The sequence below is a fragment of the Salmo trutta genome, chromosome 30, assembly GCF_901001165.1.
Source record: "Salmo trutta chromosome 30, fSalTru1.1, whole genome shotgun sequence".
Classification (NCBI taxonomy): Eukaryota; Metazoa; Chordata; class Actinopteri; order Salmoniformes; family Salmonidae; genus Salmo; species Salmo trutta.
The window spans coordinates 5826263-5845698 of NC_042986.1; the positions used below are offsets into that span (position 1 = coordinate 5826263).

Here is a 19436-nt window from a genome sequence, read left to right on the forward strand (position 1 = left end):
GAAACAGAAACATCCAGAAACATTTAATGAGATCTCCTTCTTCAGTTACATGTGATAGTGGGGTTACATACGACAATGCTGAAACATCCTCTGCATTAAACGCCAGTCAACACTTGGCCCATGGATAAGAGTGAGTGAAGAGCTTTCCTCCAAAACATTTATCACACAGCTCATATGATTTTCCATGACATGGTTGCCTTGGCGTTGACCTCCAGGCAGGTCCGGATGAGACGAGGAAGCGGTTCCTTTCTGTGAAGGAAGCAGGAAGCCATTGACGGTGTATTGGGAAAGACCCTGGAAAGAAGCAGCTAATTGACTGCTATACATGATCAGAGGAACACAAACATTGCTTCCCTCAGTCAAATAAAAGTTAAGGTATGTCAGCAAAGCCCCCTAAAATAAGGAGACTTTGTCCGTTTTCTTTTATTAAAACTCTTGTCTGTCCCTCTTGGACACAGGCGCTCCATCATTAGCATAACCAGGCTTACAGAGCTCAGACAGCTTACATAGTCCAGCATTTAGACTGGCGGTGGGTGGCGACGACGCCCGTAGCAATACATGTTTTCTCAACCCCACCTTTCAAAATTGTTATAATGATTAAAACGTCAACCTCCAGTCTCTTTTTACTTAAAACCAGTCATTATTTCTCTATGTTTAGGTACAGTCCTGAAGGTGCAGCCAGTCAGCACTGTGGGGTGGGTTTCTATTGAAGCAGGTTAGCAGGAAGGGAGCTGTAGTGCTGCTCCAGCCAGGTCGTGGTGCAGAGCAGAGATCTCACTCTTTTTGGCATCAAACATCTTCACTTCTTTCATTCCACCTCTGTCTGCATTGTCCTCCGTATTGTCATGTGGGTCTGCGTCCATTATAGCAAGGCAGCATACTGTACTTATTCGCTGAGCTCGACCTCTGAACAGAATTGCGGAGAAAGTATGAGTTCTCCATTGAAAAGTCTGAACAATCGCTAAAATCTCAATATAGCAGTTAATTCAGTGTCAGCGACCAATCTTTACCTTTTTTATTCGCCTCATCATCAGCTAAGCTTGAGGAGCTGAAAAGAAACACGCACGTTAATGGAATATGTCCATGGAGAAATGTACTGATCAAACATGGCTGACTAAAACGATCCTCAGTTAGGTGCATTGCTAGAATATCAAACAAACAGGGTTGGGGCATCCCTGTTCATACAGTGGGTCCTCATTTAAAAGTTGGATCATACTGCAGCACAGCTCGCAGAACGCTGCGGTATGGTACAGCATGTTACAGCGCACGTGTCATAGTATACTGCTCAAAAAAATAAAGGGAACACTTAAACAACACAATGTAACTCCAAGTCAATCACACTTCTGTGAAATTAAACTGTCCACTTAGGAAGCAACACTGATTGACAATAAATGTCACATGCTGTTGTGCAAATGGAATAGACAACAGGTGGAAATTATAGGCAATAAGCAAGACACCCCCAATAAAGGAGTGGTTCTGCAGGTGGAGTCCACAGACCACTTCTCAGTTCCTATGCTTCCTGGCTGATGTTTTGGTCACTTTTGAATGCTGACGGTGCTTTCACTCTAGTGGTAGCATGAGACGGAGTCTACAACCCACACAAGTGGCTCAGGTAGTGCAGCTCATCCAGGATGGCACATCAATGCGAGCTGTGGCAAGAAGGTTTGCTGTGTCTGTCAGCGTAGTGTCCAGAGCATGGAGGCGCTACCAGGAGACAGGCCAGTACGTCAGGAGATGTGGAGGAGGCCGTAGGAGGGCAACAACCCAGCAGCAGGACCGCTACCTCCGCCTTTGTGCAAGGAGGAGCAGGAGAAGCACTGCCAGAGCCATGCAAAATGACCTCCAGCAGGCCACAAATGTGCATGTGTCTGCTCAAACAGTCAGAAACAGACTCCATGAGGGTGGTATGAGGGCCCGACGTCCACAGGTGGGGGTTGTGCTTACAGCCCAACACCGTGCAGGACGTTTGGCATTTGCCAGAGAACACCAAGATTGGCAAATTAGCCACTGGCGCCCTGTGCTCTTCACAGATGAAAGCAGGTTCACACTGAGCACGTGACAGACGTGACAGAGTGTGGAGATGCCGTGGAGAACGTTCTGCTGCCTGCAACATCCTCCAGCATGACCGGTTTGGTGGTGGGTCAGTCATGGTGTGGGGTGGCATTTCTTTGGGGGGCCGCACAGCCCTCCATGTGCTCGCCAGAGGTAGCCTGACTGCCATTAGGTACCGAGATGAGATCCTCAGACCCCTTGTGAGACCATATGCTGGTGTGGTTGTCCCTGGGTTCCTCCTAATGCAAGACAATGCTAGACCTCATGTGGCTGGAGTGTGTCAGCAGTTCCTGCAAGAGGAAGGCATTGATGCTATGGACTGGCCCGCCCATTCCCCAGACCTGAATCCAATTGAGCACATCTGGGACATCATGTCTCGCTCCATCCACCAACGCCACGTTGCACCACAGACTGTCCAGGAGTTGGTGGATGCTTTAGTCCAGGTCTGGGAGGAGATCCCTCAGGAGACCATCCGCCACCTCATCAGGAGCATGCCCAGGCGCTGTAGGGAGGTCATACAGGCACGTGGAGGCCACACACACTACTGAGCCTCATTTTGACTTGTTTTAAGGACATTACATCAAAGTTGGATCAGCCTGTAGTGTGGTTTTCCACTTTAATTTTGAGTGTGACTCCAAATCCAGACCTCCATGGGTTGATAAATTGGATTTCCATTGATTATTTTTGTGTGATTTTGTTGTCAGCACATTCAACTATGTAAAGAAAAAAGTATTTAATAAGATAATTTCTTTCATTCAGATGTAGGATGTGTTGTTTAAGTGTTCCCTTTATTTTTTTGAGCAGTGTATTTTACCGTCAGACTTTGTTGCAGTTAATGCTCGTTGAAACCACCAGAGGGCATCTCTGAGGGCGTCTTCGTGAAGCTTGTCGGTGCTTGGTTACTTTCTCAAATAATTCTACAGGAGGTCCGTGCAGGCCAGACGTTTTGATTGCTATACCCCATCTTAAAAAGCATAGCAAGTTCATTCATTTTGTTGACATGAAGCAACCATAGCCTCAACTACTACAGCACAGAGAAACGCATCTTAAAACATGCTTTTCTGTTCTTTGAAAATAAATTGTCTTAGTATCAGTTTTTTTTTATGACCTTCCTAAACAAAATATGAATGGATTTCTTTGTGATTGGGTATATTAAATTGATTTGGACTTGTTTCAATAGTGCAGTAATATCTAACAATTCACAACAGTACACACAACCTAAAAGTATAAGAATGGAATTAAGGAATATATAATTAGGATGAGAAATGTCGGTGTGGCATAGACTAAATACAGTAGAATAGAATACAGTATATACATATGAATTGAGTAAAGCAAAAGTACGTAAACATTATTAAAGTGACTAGTGTTCCATTATTAAAGTGGCCAGTGATTTCAAGTCTATGTATATAGGGCAGCAGCCTCTAACGTGCAGGATTACGTAACTGTGTGGAAGCTACCTAGTGATGGCTGTTACTGCTGCTCTTTAATTATTTGTTTTTCTTATCTCTTATTTTTTGTTTTTTTGGTATTTATTTTTAAAGGTATTTTTTAAAAACTGCATTGTTGGTTAATGGCTTGTAAGTAAGCATTTCACTGTTCACCTGTTGTATTCGACGCATGTGACAAATAACATTTGATTTCACAGTCTGATGGCCTTGAGATAGAAGCTGTTTTTCAGTCTCTTGGTCCCAGTTTTGATGCACCTGTACTGACCTCGCCTTCTGGATGATAGCGGGGTGAACAGGCAGTGGCTCGGGGGGTTGTTGTCCTTTATGATCTACTAAAGGACACCAATAAGAAGAGACTTGCTTGGGCCAAGTAACACAAGCAATGAACATTAGACCGGTAGAAATCTGTCCTTTGGTCTGATGTGCCCAAATTAGAGATTTTTGGTTCCAACCGCCATGTCTTTGTGAGACGCAGAGTAGGTGAACGGATGATCTACGTGTTTGTTGTTCCCTCCGTGAAGCATAGAGGAGGAGGTGTGATGGTGCTTTGCTGGTGACACTGTCTGTGATTTATTTAGAATTCAAGGCACACTTGACCAGCATGGCTACCACAGCATTCTGCAGCAATACGCCATCCCATCTGGTTTGCGCTTAGTGGGACTATAATTTGTTTTTCAACAGGACAATGACCAAACACAACACCAGGCTGTGTAAGGGCTGTTTGACCAAGAAGGAGAGTGATATAGTGGTGCATCAGATGACCTGGCTTCCACAATCACCCGACCTCAACCCAATTGAGATGATTTGGGATAGGTTGGACCGCAGAGTGAAGGAAAAGCGGCCAATAATTGCTCAGCATATGTGGGAACTCCAAGACTGTTGGAAAAGTATTCCAGGTGAAGCTGGTTGAGAGAATGCCAAGAATGTTCATAGCTGTCAAAGCAAATGGTGGCTACTTTGAGGAAACTAAAATATAAAATATATTTTGATTTGTTTAACACTTTTTGGTTACTACATGATTCTATATGTGTTATGTCATAGTTTTGATGTCTTCACTATTATTCGGGGATTCGATCTAGCAACCTTTCGGTTACTGGCCCAATGCTCTAACCACTAGTCTACCTGCCGCCCCAGACATGACTTATAGTAGTGATTGCATACATTTTCGTACTTTTTTCTTCATACTTGTCCCTCATGGGAATCGAACCCTCAATCCTGGCGTTGCAAGCGCCATGCTCTACCAACTGAGCTACATGGGACTAAACTAGACTATTAGTGATTTTTCTTGTGGGTAAAATGAAGAGAGATGATTCAAGTTAATTTCAAGTTTATTAGACTATTGCTATACCATCAAGTTCTTAAAAGAACTCCAGCACAGAGAAGAGAAAGGAGCCTTGAATAATTAAACAATAAATCAACCACAACATGTCGGCTAAAGCAACTGAATTCAGGAATTAATTCAACCGTTTTTAATCTTGACTGTACTAACGACTTTAAAACCTTTTTTGTTAGAACAGACTATACGGGATTGATTATAATCTGTTTGTGAATGATTATTGTATTTGTTGTGTTTAACACTGTTTGAAATTGTCAGAAAAAAATAAAGATGAAATCACACATACTGTAATAAGCACCCAGAGCTTGCTCCTCCTACCCTGCTTCTTGATCTCCTTCTTCATGTCACTATCATTACTAGGCAAACATCCATTAATAAATGTCAAGTCTATAAAAATAGAAATCAACTTGGCAAGAGTCTATTGTCTAGCTAATAGCTCATCATAGGTGTATGGCATATTTTTGTATTCAAATGTATCGAATGAATGCATTAATTACAGTCATTTACAATTCTCAGTCTGGAAACGTGTGGAAACGTTGTTCACAACCTGCTACACTTGTGAAAAACAAACGCCTCCAGCTCACATTGTAAGGTGGTGGGTGAAGCGCTGATAGCCTGTCGCCTGCACTTGAATGGTGAATGGGAGGCGCACTTTAATTACCAGTTGACAAATACAATTATGCTAATTATTCTATAGACCGATGAGCATGACGGTCAAATGTACTTACACCCAGAAATTAGAGCCAGAAATTGGGAGATTTTTGTATGGTGATTTATGTGGATTATAATAAATTGACAAATGCAACAACCCCTTCAAATATGTCATTGTATCTGGATGGCCAGATACAAATTAGTTTCGATCACCAATTAGCTATTATGAGGGTTTTGGCTGGCTATTGTCCAGTTTAAATGGCTCATCAATGCGTGACCTGCGACCAATGTCCATCGCTTCTGTAAGCCAAGAACTCAAAAAATAAAAACGCAGCATCTAGTGGTAGAAATATACTGAATTAGACGTTTTATTTTTTTTCCCACCGTTTCAAAATGCACATGTTTATTAGGCTACTGTGCAATGTGACAAAAACCAACAGGACCATGAGATGTTTACTGTAGCCTAGATATACTGTATGCCTAATTCCTTAGATAAGGGAGAGCAGGCCATGTCCAGACTTTCTCAGCGACCTCAAGTACTCATTAACTCTGTCTTTTATGCTTTTTCGGGTTGCATCACTCATGGACAGAAACTTCTGAAACACAGTATTCATGACGAACACTCGGAGGTTCACTGGTAAGCCACATTTGCCTCGGGATCCATCCCAGTTGGTGTTCTGTGTCCACTCGTGGTGAGCAGTTCTGGTGTCAGAAGAAGAAGAGGAATGGAAATGTCGGGGTGAACAGACGACCTGACGAAGCCTCCACCATTGTTGCCTCTGCTTGTCGATGGTGGAGTTCCAGAGCTCACAGGTGTGCCTGGCGTGGATCGTGACTCCATCTCGTCCCTCGCCCTCTTCAACGCGTCATTCTCCGCCTGACTCTCCGCCAATGCTGCATGACTCTCCATATCGCCCGTATCTCTGGACCGGGTAGCACCATAGAAAGAAGCTGGCTATGTCCATTCCGTCTGTTCTCCTTGGTCTCAATGAAAATATTCTGAGATAAACATAATTTCTTTAATGGTAACTGTGTTAATGGCAGAGTTTAGGGTGGGGTGATGAGTACTGGCATAGTGTGACTCCATGTTACAATAGGCCATACGTATACAGCAGACCTCCCACTGTCCTCACTTTGATTATGCTATAGCACATACTGTAGCTATGATGATTGAGCGATCTCTCTCAAATGCAGACAGTGACTCAAAACACACTGCCGCCTGGGTTTGCATTGCAAACGAGGGTATAATCTGGGTCAAGACGCCAGCAGAGTAAGTAGACCTAAAACACTTTTTTCACAGCACATTACTCAACACTAGTGAGACTCACCTCGCCTACAGTATATATATAAAAAAATATGATAATGTAGGTCTCCCGATTTAAATCTGATCAAAACTTGATTGGCATCAACTGAAAACAATCTGTAACTCTGCCAAGCCTACAAGCAAAGATGAACCAGTGAAGTGCATCAAGACGTATTGGCTTGAGAAACTGACGATACAACAACGCAACAAATACATGAATCTTCTCAGCAAGGTTTTACCCATGGTTGGGAGGGGGGGGTGGAACTAAAATGTAGTTGAAACAAACATCTGAGTCTTGATCATAATTTTATTAAATGAAAACAAAGATGTTGATGAACAAATATTGTATATGTATATGCATCTTTCTTTTGGAAACGTATAAATCATTGCCTATTATAAGGTTGATTTGATTATTATGTGGGTTATAATAAATGTACATATTTGTAGGGTGTTGATGCATTTTTCGTTAGGGCAAATCAGATCTGTGATATTGATACATTTATAACTTTAGTCTTGTATCAGGTGAAGTGTCCTCACATTTGGTCTGATAATTGCCCCCTAATCTCCAAAGGTCTCTCTCTCAATTGCTATTTCAATATACAGTACCAGTCAAAAGTTTGGACAACTACTCATTCAAGGGTTTTTCTTTCTTTTTTACCAGCTTCATGAGGAATGCTTTTCCAACAGTCTTGAAGGAGTTCCAACATATGTTGAGCAATTGTTGGTTGCTTTTCCTTCACTCTGTGGTCCAACTTACCCCAAACCATCTCAATTGGGTTGAGGTCTTACAGTACAGAGTACTTCCACTCCATGCTCCACCAGATGGTAACATTCTTACAGTACAGAGCACCTCCACTCCATGCTCCACCAGATGGTAACATTCTTACAGTACAGAGCACTTCCACTCCATGCTCCACCAGATGGTAACATTCTTACAGTACAGAGCACTTCCACTCCATGCTCCACCAGATGGTAACATTCTTACAGTACAGAGCACCTCCACTCCATGCTCCACCAGATGGTAACATTCTTACAGTACAGAGCACCTCCACTCCATGCTCCACCAGATGGTAACATTCTTACAGTACAGAGCACTTCCACTCCATGCTCCACCAGATGGTAACATTCTTACAGTACAGAGCACCTCCACTCCATGCTCCACCAGATGGTAACATTCTTACAGTACAGAGCACCTCCACTCCATGCTCCACCAGATGGTAACATTCTTACAGTACAGAGCACTTCCACTCCATGCTCCACCAGATGGTAACATTCTTACAGTACAGAGCACCTCCACTCCATGCTCCACCAGATGGTAACATTCTTACAGTACAGAGCACTTCCACTCCATGCTCCACCAGATGGTAACATTTCAGTAACATTCCACAAGTAAAAGTAATAAATACAACTAATCAACTAAATAGCTCTGGTCTTGAAAATATGTGAAACCTTTTTTTGAGTTGTATTTTATCTGTGCCTAGTAGCCGAGGCTATATGACTGCGCCGTCAACTTGTTTATTTAGCAGACGTCACTAGGTGCTTATATTCAGTCAACACACACAGTATATCTGACGACTATCATGGAATATAACTGAACATTTTTATTTTAACTTAGAATAAAAACCCTAGTGTAACAGTTGAAGTAATATGCTACAGTCCAGTTACAGATTCCCTTGATGAAGTGTCTTTTTTTGGGTGCGCATGCAGGACAGAGGAAGAGCAATTCTTACACTATTGTTCTAAATTCAATCACCCTCTTCTTCTTCTTCATCCTCATCATTCAGTTCATTCAAATACAATTGCGAAGTCGTGCACAATTACCAGTTTCTATTTGGTTTATCTCGCCCGTTAAAAAAAATATTTTACCCGGTTTTCTCCCCAATTTCGTGGTATCCAATTGGTAGTTACTGTCTTGTCTCATCGCTGCAACTCCCGTACGGACTCGGGAGAGGCGAAGGTCGAGAGCCATGCGTCCTCCGAAACACAACACAACCATGCAATGGCCACTTAACCGGGGAAGCCAGCTGCACCAATGTGTCGGAGGAAACACTGTGCACCTGGCGACCGTGTCAGCGTGCACTGCGCCCGGCCCGCCACAGAAGTCGCTAGTGCGCGATGGGACAAGTACATCCCTGGCGGCCAAACGCTCCCCTAAACCGGACGATGCTGGGCCAATTGAGCGCCGCCCCATCGGTCTCCCGGTCGCGGCCGGCTGTGACGGAGCCTGATCTGCGCCATATTGCCCATTCATTGACAGCATTCACTCAGGTAGAGACACATTAGCGCGTTGGGACCAACATTTTACAATGTACCCTAAAGCACAATCAGCGCTCTAACACGGCCTTGCGGTGGTCTGGAGCATATGAATCAGTGACGCAGGGTAACATACAAATCACCTCAATGTCCTGCGGCATAATCTCAGAACGTTTCATTGAGGAACCACTGTAGGTGTTAGGGGCGTTAGGATTGTAGGGTGGGGTGACCCATAGAATCAATCTATGTGATGACCTCTAACCTGGTGAGCTGTGGGGCTGTGTCACTGCTGGGGGCGACAGGTAGCCCAGCCGAGCCCTCACTGGAGGCCCCAACAGGCGTGGTCCTCTTGGCCCAGGCGTTCTCCTTGGGGGGCGGGGCAAGCACCACCTTCAGGGGCTGCCCGTCCTGTCTGGGAGGGGGCAGGGTCACAGGGGAGGAGGGCTCCTCTTCACGACCACTGTCCACCGAGCGCTCGCTCTCCCTGCGCTTGGAGGCTGGCAATGGGACAGGAAGAAGAAAATAGGACTTTATTGTCCAACGTCCAACAGGAAATGTGTATTCTATTATTTTAGACCAACCCTCCCAAAGTCAGCTGAAATCACAACATTACCCTCCAAAGACGTCTCAGCGACTACAGTACTGATCTAATGGCTGACTGCATTACCCATCATAGCCAGTCAAATTCTCACCTCTGCCAGACTGGCTGCCTGGTTGGGAAGACTCGCTGCCAGTTCGAGAGCGTTCTGCAGGTTGGTCCTCACTGCGCCAGCTGGGGTGCCTGAGGGATGACCAGGATCAATGAGTCAAGGGTAACATGCTATACATGAAGTTTGTTCTTTACTCCATTTCCTCATGTTAGCCTATGCTCTTCTGCCCTTCGTCACATACCTCTCTCTGGGCTTGCGGTCTGGGATCCTGTCCTCTAGCTGTCGCTGTAGTTTCTCCTGTTCCCTCTTCAGCCTCTCCTCGACCTCTCTCTCCTTGGCGGCCGTGTCCACTGGCTTGGCCCCGCCGAAGATGGAGGCAGCCCTGCCTGAGGGGGCAAACGGGGTGTTGCTCTGCTCCACCTCTTTGGGTACGCTACGGGGCTTCAGGATCAATTTGGGCCTCTCGACAGCAACTAAGAATGGCCAAAAAGTACACCCTGGTACAGTGCAGGTTCCACTGGGTCGGTGCACATGAAGAATGAGATCATGTATTTTAATATTCAACTTTCTCACCTCTGTCATCCCGGCTTTCCTCCCGTCTCTCGTATCGATCGCTACCACGGTCACCATAACGATCCCCACTAACCCGGTAGTCATCCCGTCGGTAGCTATCCGGCCGGTAGCTATCCTGCCGGTAGCTATCCTGTCCTCCCTCATCGCGCCTGTAACCAGTGCCAAATGCCCTGCGGCCACCACCACCGCCACCAAAACCACCTGAGGGAAGCGGCAGAAATACTATATTAGTAAGCCTTCTCACTAAAATGCTGAATGTGTATAGGTGTACTGGTGTAAGACCAGGCATTCCAACTGACCTCCTCGGTCATCTCTGCGATCCCGGTCATCATAGCGATCCCTGAACCTGTCCTGGCCCCCTCCGTAGCGATCATCTCCTCTGGGCCTGTCTGACTCGTAGCGGTCCCGTGACCCTGGAGCAAACGGCAGACAGAGAGGGGGCGGAGGGGTTTAGGGGGTCAATCTACCCCACATAGAGGACATGTAGTTTCTGACCTATACTGTACTCACGGTCTCCAAAGGCGTCATCTCTCCGAGGCGGCCCGTCGTCACTCTCTCCTCCACTGGGCCGAGGAGCCCTCCAGTCATCACAGTCTGTCTTGTCTGGGCCAAAGTCTCCCCCTCGGTCCCTGTCCCGGCCACCCATGGAGTGATTATCCCTCCCTGAGAGAGAGACACAGATGAGTCACAAAGGAAGTGGAGACAAACTCTTCTGATGCTTAATCAAGTTCATCTGAACTGCGCAAGTGTTTGTAGAATGCACAGCTGCAAAAATGTGTATGGTAGTACTGTAGCTTCAAGATAAGATACACACCTTTGTCATTAGACTGGTCTGCAATGTCCACACGGATTCTTCTATTTCCCAAGTTCTGCATGGGGAAAGAGTAAACATTAAAGGTCCAATGCAGCTGTTTTATCTCAATATCAAATCCTTTCTTGGTAACAAGTACCTTACTGTGATTGTCAAAAAATAGAACAATCCTAATTGAAAACAAACATAGCTTAGCAAAGAGCATAAAAAAAGTATATATATTTATTTCCTACATGACAAAAAGTACACATACAAACGATAGCATCACACCTGCCCAGCCCCCCCCAACGCCCGCATCACTCTCCGACACATGGCCTCAAACTGCACCATTTCGTTTCTCTCCATCGCCCGCACACTTTCAACATTTAGATAATAAAGCATTTGACCTTTTCATTGCGTTAACGATGGAGGATTGGTTGATTTTCCAGTTAAGTATACGTTTTTTCAAGATGATTGATGAGAAAAGTATCGTCCAACCCATCTGGTATCTCACTGCACCCCAAACGGAGTGCTTGCGGATAAAAATCAGTACGTGATGACGTAGTGCGCACAAAAATTACTTTTCGGTTACATTTTCATGTACCGAATAAAAACCACTGTGTCCATCGCATTTTCCACTCTACCAATAGTTTGTCACAAAAACTGTTGAGTTAAATAGCAAATGCCTGCTTTGGTCTTGGTACGTGCGCTCTAGCAAACAACAGACGTAGTGTGGTTAGGCTGTGCAGGTAGTCTAGTCTACATGATGAGATAATTATGGATGAGAGCGAGAATATTTTTGTTGTTGTCAAACAGCAGTCAAGCATCGATCATCCTGTCACTAGAAGAAGACCCTGGATATTTATTGGAAAGGAGCATCAAGCTCATCACCTTGCACTTTCACCACCTTGTGCAGTTCATCATAAATGTATTAATCTGTAGCCTAAAACTCCATGCTTTCCCGAAGAATCGTAGTGGGAGGACCACACAACATGTCATTGCGTGACTCCAAGTCTACATCGATGTGATGGTTATTATACTGAACAAAAATATAAAACGCAACATGTAAAGTGTTGGTCCCGTGTTTCATGAGCAGAATGTTCCATCTGCACAAAAAACACAGCTCTCAAATTTGGTGCACAAATTTGTTTGTATCCCTGTTAATGAGCATTTCTCCTTTGGCAAGATAATCCATCCCCCTGACAGGTGTGGCATATCAAGAAGTTGACTAAACCGCATGATCATTACACAGGTGCTGGGAACAATAAAAGGCCACTCTCAAATGTGCAGTTGTGTCATACAACAAAATGCCACAGATGTATCAAGTTGAGGGAGCGTGCAATTGGCATGCTGACTGCAGGAGCGTCCTTCAGAGCTGGCAATGCGTCCAACTGGCCTCACAACTGCCGATCACGTGTAACCACGCCAGCCCAGGACTTCCACATCCGGCTTGTTCACCTGCGGGATTGTCTGAGACCAGCCACCTGGACAGCCGATGAAACTGTGGATTTGCACAATCCAATAATTTCTGCACAAACTGTCAGAAAATGTTTCAGTGAAGCTCATCTGCGTGCTCGTTGTCCTCACCAGGGTCTTGACTGCAGTTTGGCATCGTAACCGACTTCAGTGGGCAAATGCTCACTTTCGATGGCCACTGGCACGCTGGAGAAGTGGAATATTTCTGTCTGTAATAAAGACCTTTTGTGAGGAAAAACTGTCTCCCCAGTGGGTGGGCCTGGCTCCCAAATGCCTGCGCCCCTGCCAAGTTGTGAAATCTATAGGTTAGGGCCCAATTCATTTATTTCAATTGACTGATTTCCTTTTACAAACTAACACAGTAAAATCATTGAAAATGTTGCATGTTGCATTTATATTCTTTGTTCAGTATATATCAATATTTGCCCATAAAAGCCATCCACCGACATTTCTCGCATAATTCATTTAACAACAACAAAGATGCCTCCTTGTCTAGCATACTTTATCGCCATTTGGAAAGTTTATCAACAAATGTTGTGTTTCCATCAGGCCTGTAGTGAAATGTTTTATCCAACATGGACTTTACAGGCATAAAAAGGTTACTTTTACACTTAACACATGACTTTGCAGTTGTGCTATAGAACTTGTGTCACTTGTATAATCAATTCTATACATTAGTTTATAATGGATTAAGCGTACATTTTCGATAATTGTAATTTAGTTAATTATGTTTCAACATTCCTTCCACCTTGGGCCAATATCAGTTATTTTTCAAGATTGCAAAGAGCAATTTCTCAAGCAAGAATTTTGCTAGGACTGTCTGGGAGTGGTCTAAAGGGGAGGGGAAAATTGAAAACTAGCTGTTATTGGCAGAGGTTTGGAACTCTTATTGGCCTATTAACTCATTTACAGCTTGGTGACGTCACCAGGCAGGACAAAACTCCATCCCACCAAAACAGGCTGACATTTCAGGCAGTCTTCTCAAACAGCTCTTACAGTAGAAAGGCATTATCATAATTTTCACAATATTATTCCAACCTCAGTGTGGAAATATATATAAAACACTGAAAAAAAATCTGTTTTTTGAATACACTGGGCCTTTAAAAAACAAATGGATGCCATCTAGTGGCTAAACCTATTGAATGGTGTTTTCACTGACTTTTTCCCTTGTAGCTCACTTTGTAAAATTGACTCACCTCTTCGTTTAGACTCAAGGCACTCAGGAGGGATTCCACATCATCAAACTCAGCATAGCCAAAACCCTTCAGCCTCTCTGGGTTACTGGGCTCTCTAGGAAGACGCACTGCACTGATCTACACAGAGAGAGAAAAAGACACGGTTCAAACACAGATATGTCTGAGTTTGGATGAACAAATACTAGCAGCAACTTGACAAATACTTTATAAAAGGGGTATTCAAATCTTACCCTACGAGGTCCAGACTACTTCTGGTTTTCTGTTCTACCTGATCATTAATTACCACCTGGTGTCCCTGGTCTATATCAGTCCCTGACTCTAGGGAAATAATGAAAAAGAGCATCGGATCTGGTTTCGAGTTCCAGACTTGAATTTGAGGGCTTTATAATGTAATAATATAAAACAATATGCCATTTAGCAGATTATTTTGACTGTAATTCCAAAGCGAATTACAGTCACACGTGTATACATTTTACATATGGTTTCATGTTTTTACATTTGTAGTGCACTTACCCCCACACCCCTGAAGAAGTCCTTAATTGAGTCCTCAGTGACGTCGTAGGGCAAGTTGCCCAGGAAGGCGGTGTAAGGGGGACCACGGGGGATACGGGAGCGGTCAACGTTTGGCTCCCGGGCTGAACGGGGTGCTGTGGGCAGGATGGAGCGGTCGATGGCCGGGGCCCTGTACATATCCTCCTCTGTATGCCAGGAGGTGGACACTGGATGAAGGAGAAGGGAGAGAATTGAGAGATCAAAGGGTCAATCTATTTTTGGGATTTTAAGTATGTGGACATACTCGCATTCCAAAATCATGTGCATTAATACGGAGTTGGTCCCCACTTTGCTGCTATAACAGCCTCCACTCTTCTGGGAAGGCTTTCCATTAGATGTTGGAACATTGCTGCAGGGACCTTCTTCCATCCAGCCACAAAAGCAGGTCGGGCACCGATGTTGGGCGATTAGGCCTGGCTCGCAGTCGGCGTTCCAATTCATCTCAAAGGTTTTTCGATGGAGTTGAGGTAAGGGCGCTGTGCAGGCCAGTCAACTTCTTCCACACCAATCTCGACAAACAATTTCTGTATAGACCTCGCTTTGTGCACGGGGCATTGTCATGCTGAAACAGGAAGGCGCCTTCCCCAAACTGTTGCCACAAAGTTGGAAGCACAGAATCGTCTACAATGTCATTGTATGTTGTAGAGTTAAGATTTCCTTTCACTGGAACTAAGGGGCCTAGGCCGAACCATGAAAAACAGCCCCAGACAAATATTCCTCCTCCACCAAACTTTACAGTTGGCACTACACATTCGGGCAGGTAGTGTTCTCCTGGCATCAGCCAAATCCAGATTCGTCATTTGAACTACCAGATGGTGAAGCGTAATTCATAACTCCAGAGAACCTGTTCTTTTACCTTTATTTAACTAGGAAAAGCCCATTGAGACCCAGAGACTCTTTTTCAAGGGAGACTTGGCTAAGGCAGCAGCAACAATCAATACATACAATTAAAACATGATCCAGCCTAAAAAAAGCATTTACACTCCTCTGTAACAGAGTCTCCCATCAATATTTTCAATTCATTCAGGGGCACTAACATATCTAGATGAAGCATGGATTGTAGACTATTCCATGCCTCTGGTGCACAAGAAGAGAAGGCAGTCTTGCCTAATACTGTATATATCCTGGGGACTTTAAGTAGCAACCACCTAGCAGACCGGGTATGGTATCTGCTGGTGGTGAAGGAGACCAGACTACAGAGGTAAAGAGGGAGTTTACCCAAAAGGGCTTTGTAGATGAACACCTACAAATGAAACTTCCTGCACATATAAAGTAAGTTCCAACCTATCATTTGGTACAAGGTGCAATGGTGGGTGAGTGACTTGGCATTTGTAATAAAGCACAAGGATGCATGATAAACAGAGTCCAGTCTCTGTAAAATGGAGGAGGCTGCATACATATACAACAAGTTACCATAATCAATTACAGAGAGAAAAGAGGCATGAACAAGCTTCTTTCTAGCCATAAGTGGGAAGCAAGCCTTATTACAAAAATAAAAACTCAATTTCAATTTAAGCTTTGCTACAAGATCATTCATATGAACTTTAAAGGACAACTTGTCATCCAACCATATACCTAGGTATTTGTAGGATGACACTTTTTCAATGGATAAGCCACCAGATGTGACAATGCTAACCTTCTCTGGCTGAGTGCGAGCTCTGGTAAAGGTCATGAATTTTGTTTTTTTGTACATTCAAGACCAGTTTGAGACCATAAAAGGGAGGCCTGCAGTGACTGAAAAGCAGTCTGGGAGCTCTTCAACAGCCTGAACCAGAGAAGGAGCACATGAATATATGACTGTATCATCTGCATATAGATGCACCCTGTAGCTCAGTTGGTAGAGCATGGTGTTTGTAACACCAGGGTTGTGGGTTCGATTCCCACGGGGGGCCAGCACAGAAAAGAAATTATGAAATGTATGAAATTGTATGAAATATATGCATTCACTACTGTAAGTCGCTCTGGATAAGAGCGTCGGCTAAATGACTAAAATGTAAAATGTAATGTAACTTCACTGGTTGCATCCCATTTCCCAAATCATTAATCAAATTGAGAACACAGGAGCTAAAGCGAAACCCTGAGGCACACAAGAAAGCTAGACTTTTGATTGTCAGTATATACACATTGAGTTCTGTCTCTTCACTGAGACCAATGTTACTGAGTCTAGCTAGCAACAATTCATGGTCAACTGAATCAAATGCCTTTGATAAATCAACAAACAGAGCAGCACAATGTTGCTTTTTATCAACTGCATTTATGATGTAATTTGCCACTGCCATAGCTGCAGCTGTGGTTCTGTGTCCCAATCTAAAGCCAGACTGAACCCTGCTCAGTATGTTATTTTCAATTAAAACGTTGTTTTTTAAACTGAGTTCACAAGGGATTCATAGACTTTGGCAAGGATAGGGAGTTTAGAGATAGGACGACAGTTATTAGCATCTGAGGGATCTCCAGCCTTTAGCAGTGGGAGGACATAAACTGATTTACAAAATGCTGGGTAAGGAATTAGTCAAGAGACTCAAGTTGAAAATGTGAACCAGAGGTTCAGTAATAATACCAGCTGCTATCTTTAAGAGGTAGGGGATCCAGGTTGTTTGGACCTGCAGACTTTTTAGTGTCTATTGCCTTTAATGCTTTATAGATCTCAGCATAAGAAACAGGCTCAAAGTTAAAATGGTTCACGAGGGCCTATATCATAGTTTACTGTAACGGAGCTTACATTAGAGGCCTGGGACCCACCATTATCAAAAACAGAACCAGCAGATTTGAAGTGCTTGTTAAAAACCCCTACACTATTGGCTTTATCCTTCACTTCATTAGAATCCATAATTAAATGGTCAGGAAGGCCAGAGGAGACATTAGAACCTGACACTGATTTGATTAGCTTCCAGAACTTGGTAGGGTTGTTTAGGTTCTCTGTGACTGCATTTAAATAGAAATCTGATTTGGACTTCCTGATCAATCCTGTGCATTTATTTCTTAGTGCACTGAAGGAGGCCCAGTCAACAGGAGCATATGTATGTCTCGCTTGAGCCCAAGAGATATCTCTTTCTAATTCATTCTGCTAAGTTATCTGAAAACCACTGATTCTACATTTCTTCACAGGGGCGTGCTTACCACTCTGTCAATATTATGGTACAGATCATGTAAGAACGCTTGCTCATCAAACGGTCTAAAATGTCTTGTAAAATATAACGGGGTTTGGCTTTGGTCATTTTTGGATTTCTAACACTAGCAATTGCACAGTGATCACTGACGCCATTACAGAATATCCCAGTCGATGAGTATTTGTGAGGGGTATTCGTTAGAAGAATGTCCAATAGCGTTGATTTGTTAGGTGCTCTGGGACTCGGTCTTGTAGGCGCATTGATTAATTGAGCGAGATTCAGAGAGTCACACAGTTCTTTAAGAGTCCGATACAGATGTAATCATGTCCCAGTTCAAATCTCCTAAAAGAATGAATTCAGAGTCATTTAGCTTGTGTAGGACATCAGAAAGAGAGTTACTTGCATCTCCCGAAGCCGAGGGCGGTCTGTAGCAGCCGAGTACAGTGATGTGGGAGTCCTTGTATACGTTGACTTTAACCTAAAGAAATTCCAAATGTTTGGGTTTGGTAATCGAGAGAATTTCACATAAATTGCAACCCGTCCTCCTTTACTCATCCAATCCTTTCTAAAAACTGTATCATCAATAGAAATCAGGTTATTTCTTTAGCCAAGTTTCTGATAAAAACCATTATGTCTGCATTTGTCATATTGGCACATATTCTAATCATATCTATTTTTGGAAATAGACTTCTGACAACATGCAAGAGGCCAAAACCTGCTCTGATTTTAAAATCCTAAGGAGTCAAAGGAGATTGCATTGTATCTACCGGCCCAGGGGTTGGTCCCACATTACCAGACATCAACAATAAAAGCATAACACTATATCTCAGTTGCCCAGTGCACGAGGACTTGGCGAGCCAGCACCATTGTCAATAAAACGAGCTGAGTCTTTCGACATAGAAAAAAGGTAATTCAAGAGATTGAGATTTTGAAAGTATGCCATCAAGTGAAGGCTCACCTGCGTTAGAGAGTGGTACAAATACAATTGCAGAGAAAGAACCTGGTGGTATTGACATGATGGTCTCGTCAGAGTGTTTGCAAATTGTAGGGCACAAGGCGAAGATAATTCACTCACCCATTGATCATTCATCCTATTTAATCCAGGATGTCATTGAGTAAAGAGCAAGTACAGTAACAGATACATAATGCCGGTTTTTATATCTCTTTCAGCACAGGTGTGCAACAACCAGTAGACGTTGTGTAGAACGATGTAGATTTTCCCATGGCGCATCAGGTTTTACAATCTGGCAACTGCTTCTCCTATCCTAGCCTTCAGTGTGCACCTGCGCTCGCGTAGCAGGCCTAGCATGCAGACAGACGCTCCTGACTCGGCAGGCTCCAACTCCAAAAAGGTGTAGGCTACAATTTACGAGCGGCCCGAGGCAGAAAAAAAGCCTTCTCAAAGTACATTTCGTCAAAAAGACACATTAAAAGTGTTTGCTTCTGTAAACAGGATCAGGGTCATTAATACATAAAAACTCTTAAAACTCTGATCTCAAGGATCAGACATACAAACGGACAGACTTATTGGCTGCCATGGCGGTGAGCTTTACGCCACTCAAGCCGACACTTGGCATTGTGCATGGTGCGGCTGCTCGGCCATGGAAACCCATTTCATGAAGCTCCTGAAGAACAGTTCTTGTGCTGACGTTGCTTCCAGAGGCAGTTTGGAACTCGGTAGTGATTGTTGCAACCGATGACAGATGATTTTTATGTGCTATGCACTTCAGCATTAGGCGGTCTAGTTCTGTGAGCTTGTGTGGCAGCTCCTAGACGTAGCTCCTATACGCTTCCACTTCACAAAAACAGCACTTACAGTTGACCGGGACAGCTCTAGCAGGGCAGAAATTTTAGAAACTGACTGTTGGAAAGGTAGAATCCTATGACAAGGCCACGTTAAAAGTCACTGAGCTCTTCAGTATGGGCCATTCTACTGCCAATGTTTGTCTATGGCAATTGCATGGCGGTGTGCTAGATTTTATACACCGGTCAGCAACAGGTGTGGCTGAAATAGCCAAATCCACTAATTTGAAGGGGTGTCCACATACA

General features: G+C 43.9%; 1 protein-coding gene and 1 non-coding gene across 3 annotated transcripts in view; one reads left to right on the plus strand and one right to left on the minus strand.

Annotated features, from left to right (window-relative positions):
- Positions 1 to 19436, minus strand: part of LOC115169000 (eukaryotic translation initiation factor 4B) — a 24337-nt gene continuing 4901 nt past the window's right edge. For both annotated transcript variants that reach the window (XM_029724596.1, XM_029724595.1), the window contains exons 3-13: positions 14242 to 14447; positions 13729 to 13845; positions 11081 to 11135; positions 10777 to 10929; positions 10566 to 10679; positions 10267 to 10467; positions 9935 to 10166; positions 9736 to 9824; positions 9306 to 9540; positions 1011 to 1048; positions 1 to 906 (exon numbers count right to left, since the gene is read on the minus strand). In XM_029724596.1, coding sequence (XP_029580456.1) covers positions 887 to 906; positions 1011 to 1048; positions 9306 to 9540; positions 9736 to 9824; positions 9935 to 10166; positions 10267 to 10467; positions 10566 to 10679; positions 10777 to 10929; positions 11081 to 11135; positions 13729 to 13845; positions 14242 to 14447 — 1460 coding nt within the window. In that variant the 3' untranslated portion in view covers positions 1 to 886. The remainder of the gene's footprint in view (positions 907 to 1010; positions 1049 to 9305; positions 9541 to 9735; positions 9825 to 9934; positions 10167 to 10266; positions 10468 to 10565; positions 10680 to 10776; positions 10930 to 11080; positions 11136 to 13728; positions 13846 to 14241; positions 14448 to 19436) is intronic.
- On the plus strand, positions 16099 to 16172 carry trnat-ugu (transfer RNA threonine (anticodon UGU)). The gene has a single exon. It is a non-coding gene; the product is annotated as a tRNA-Thr (tRNA).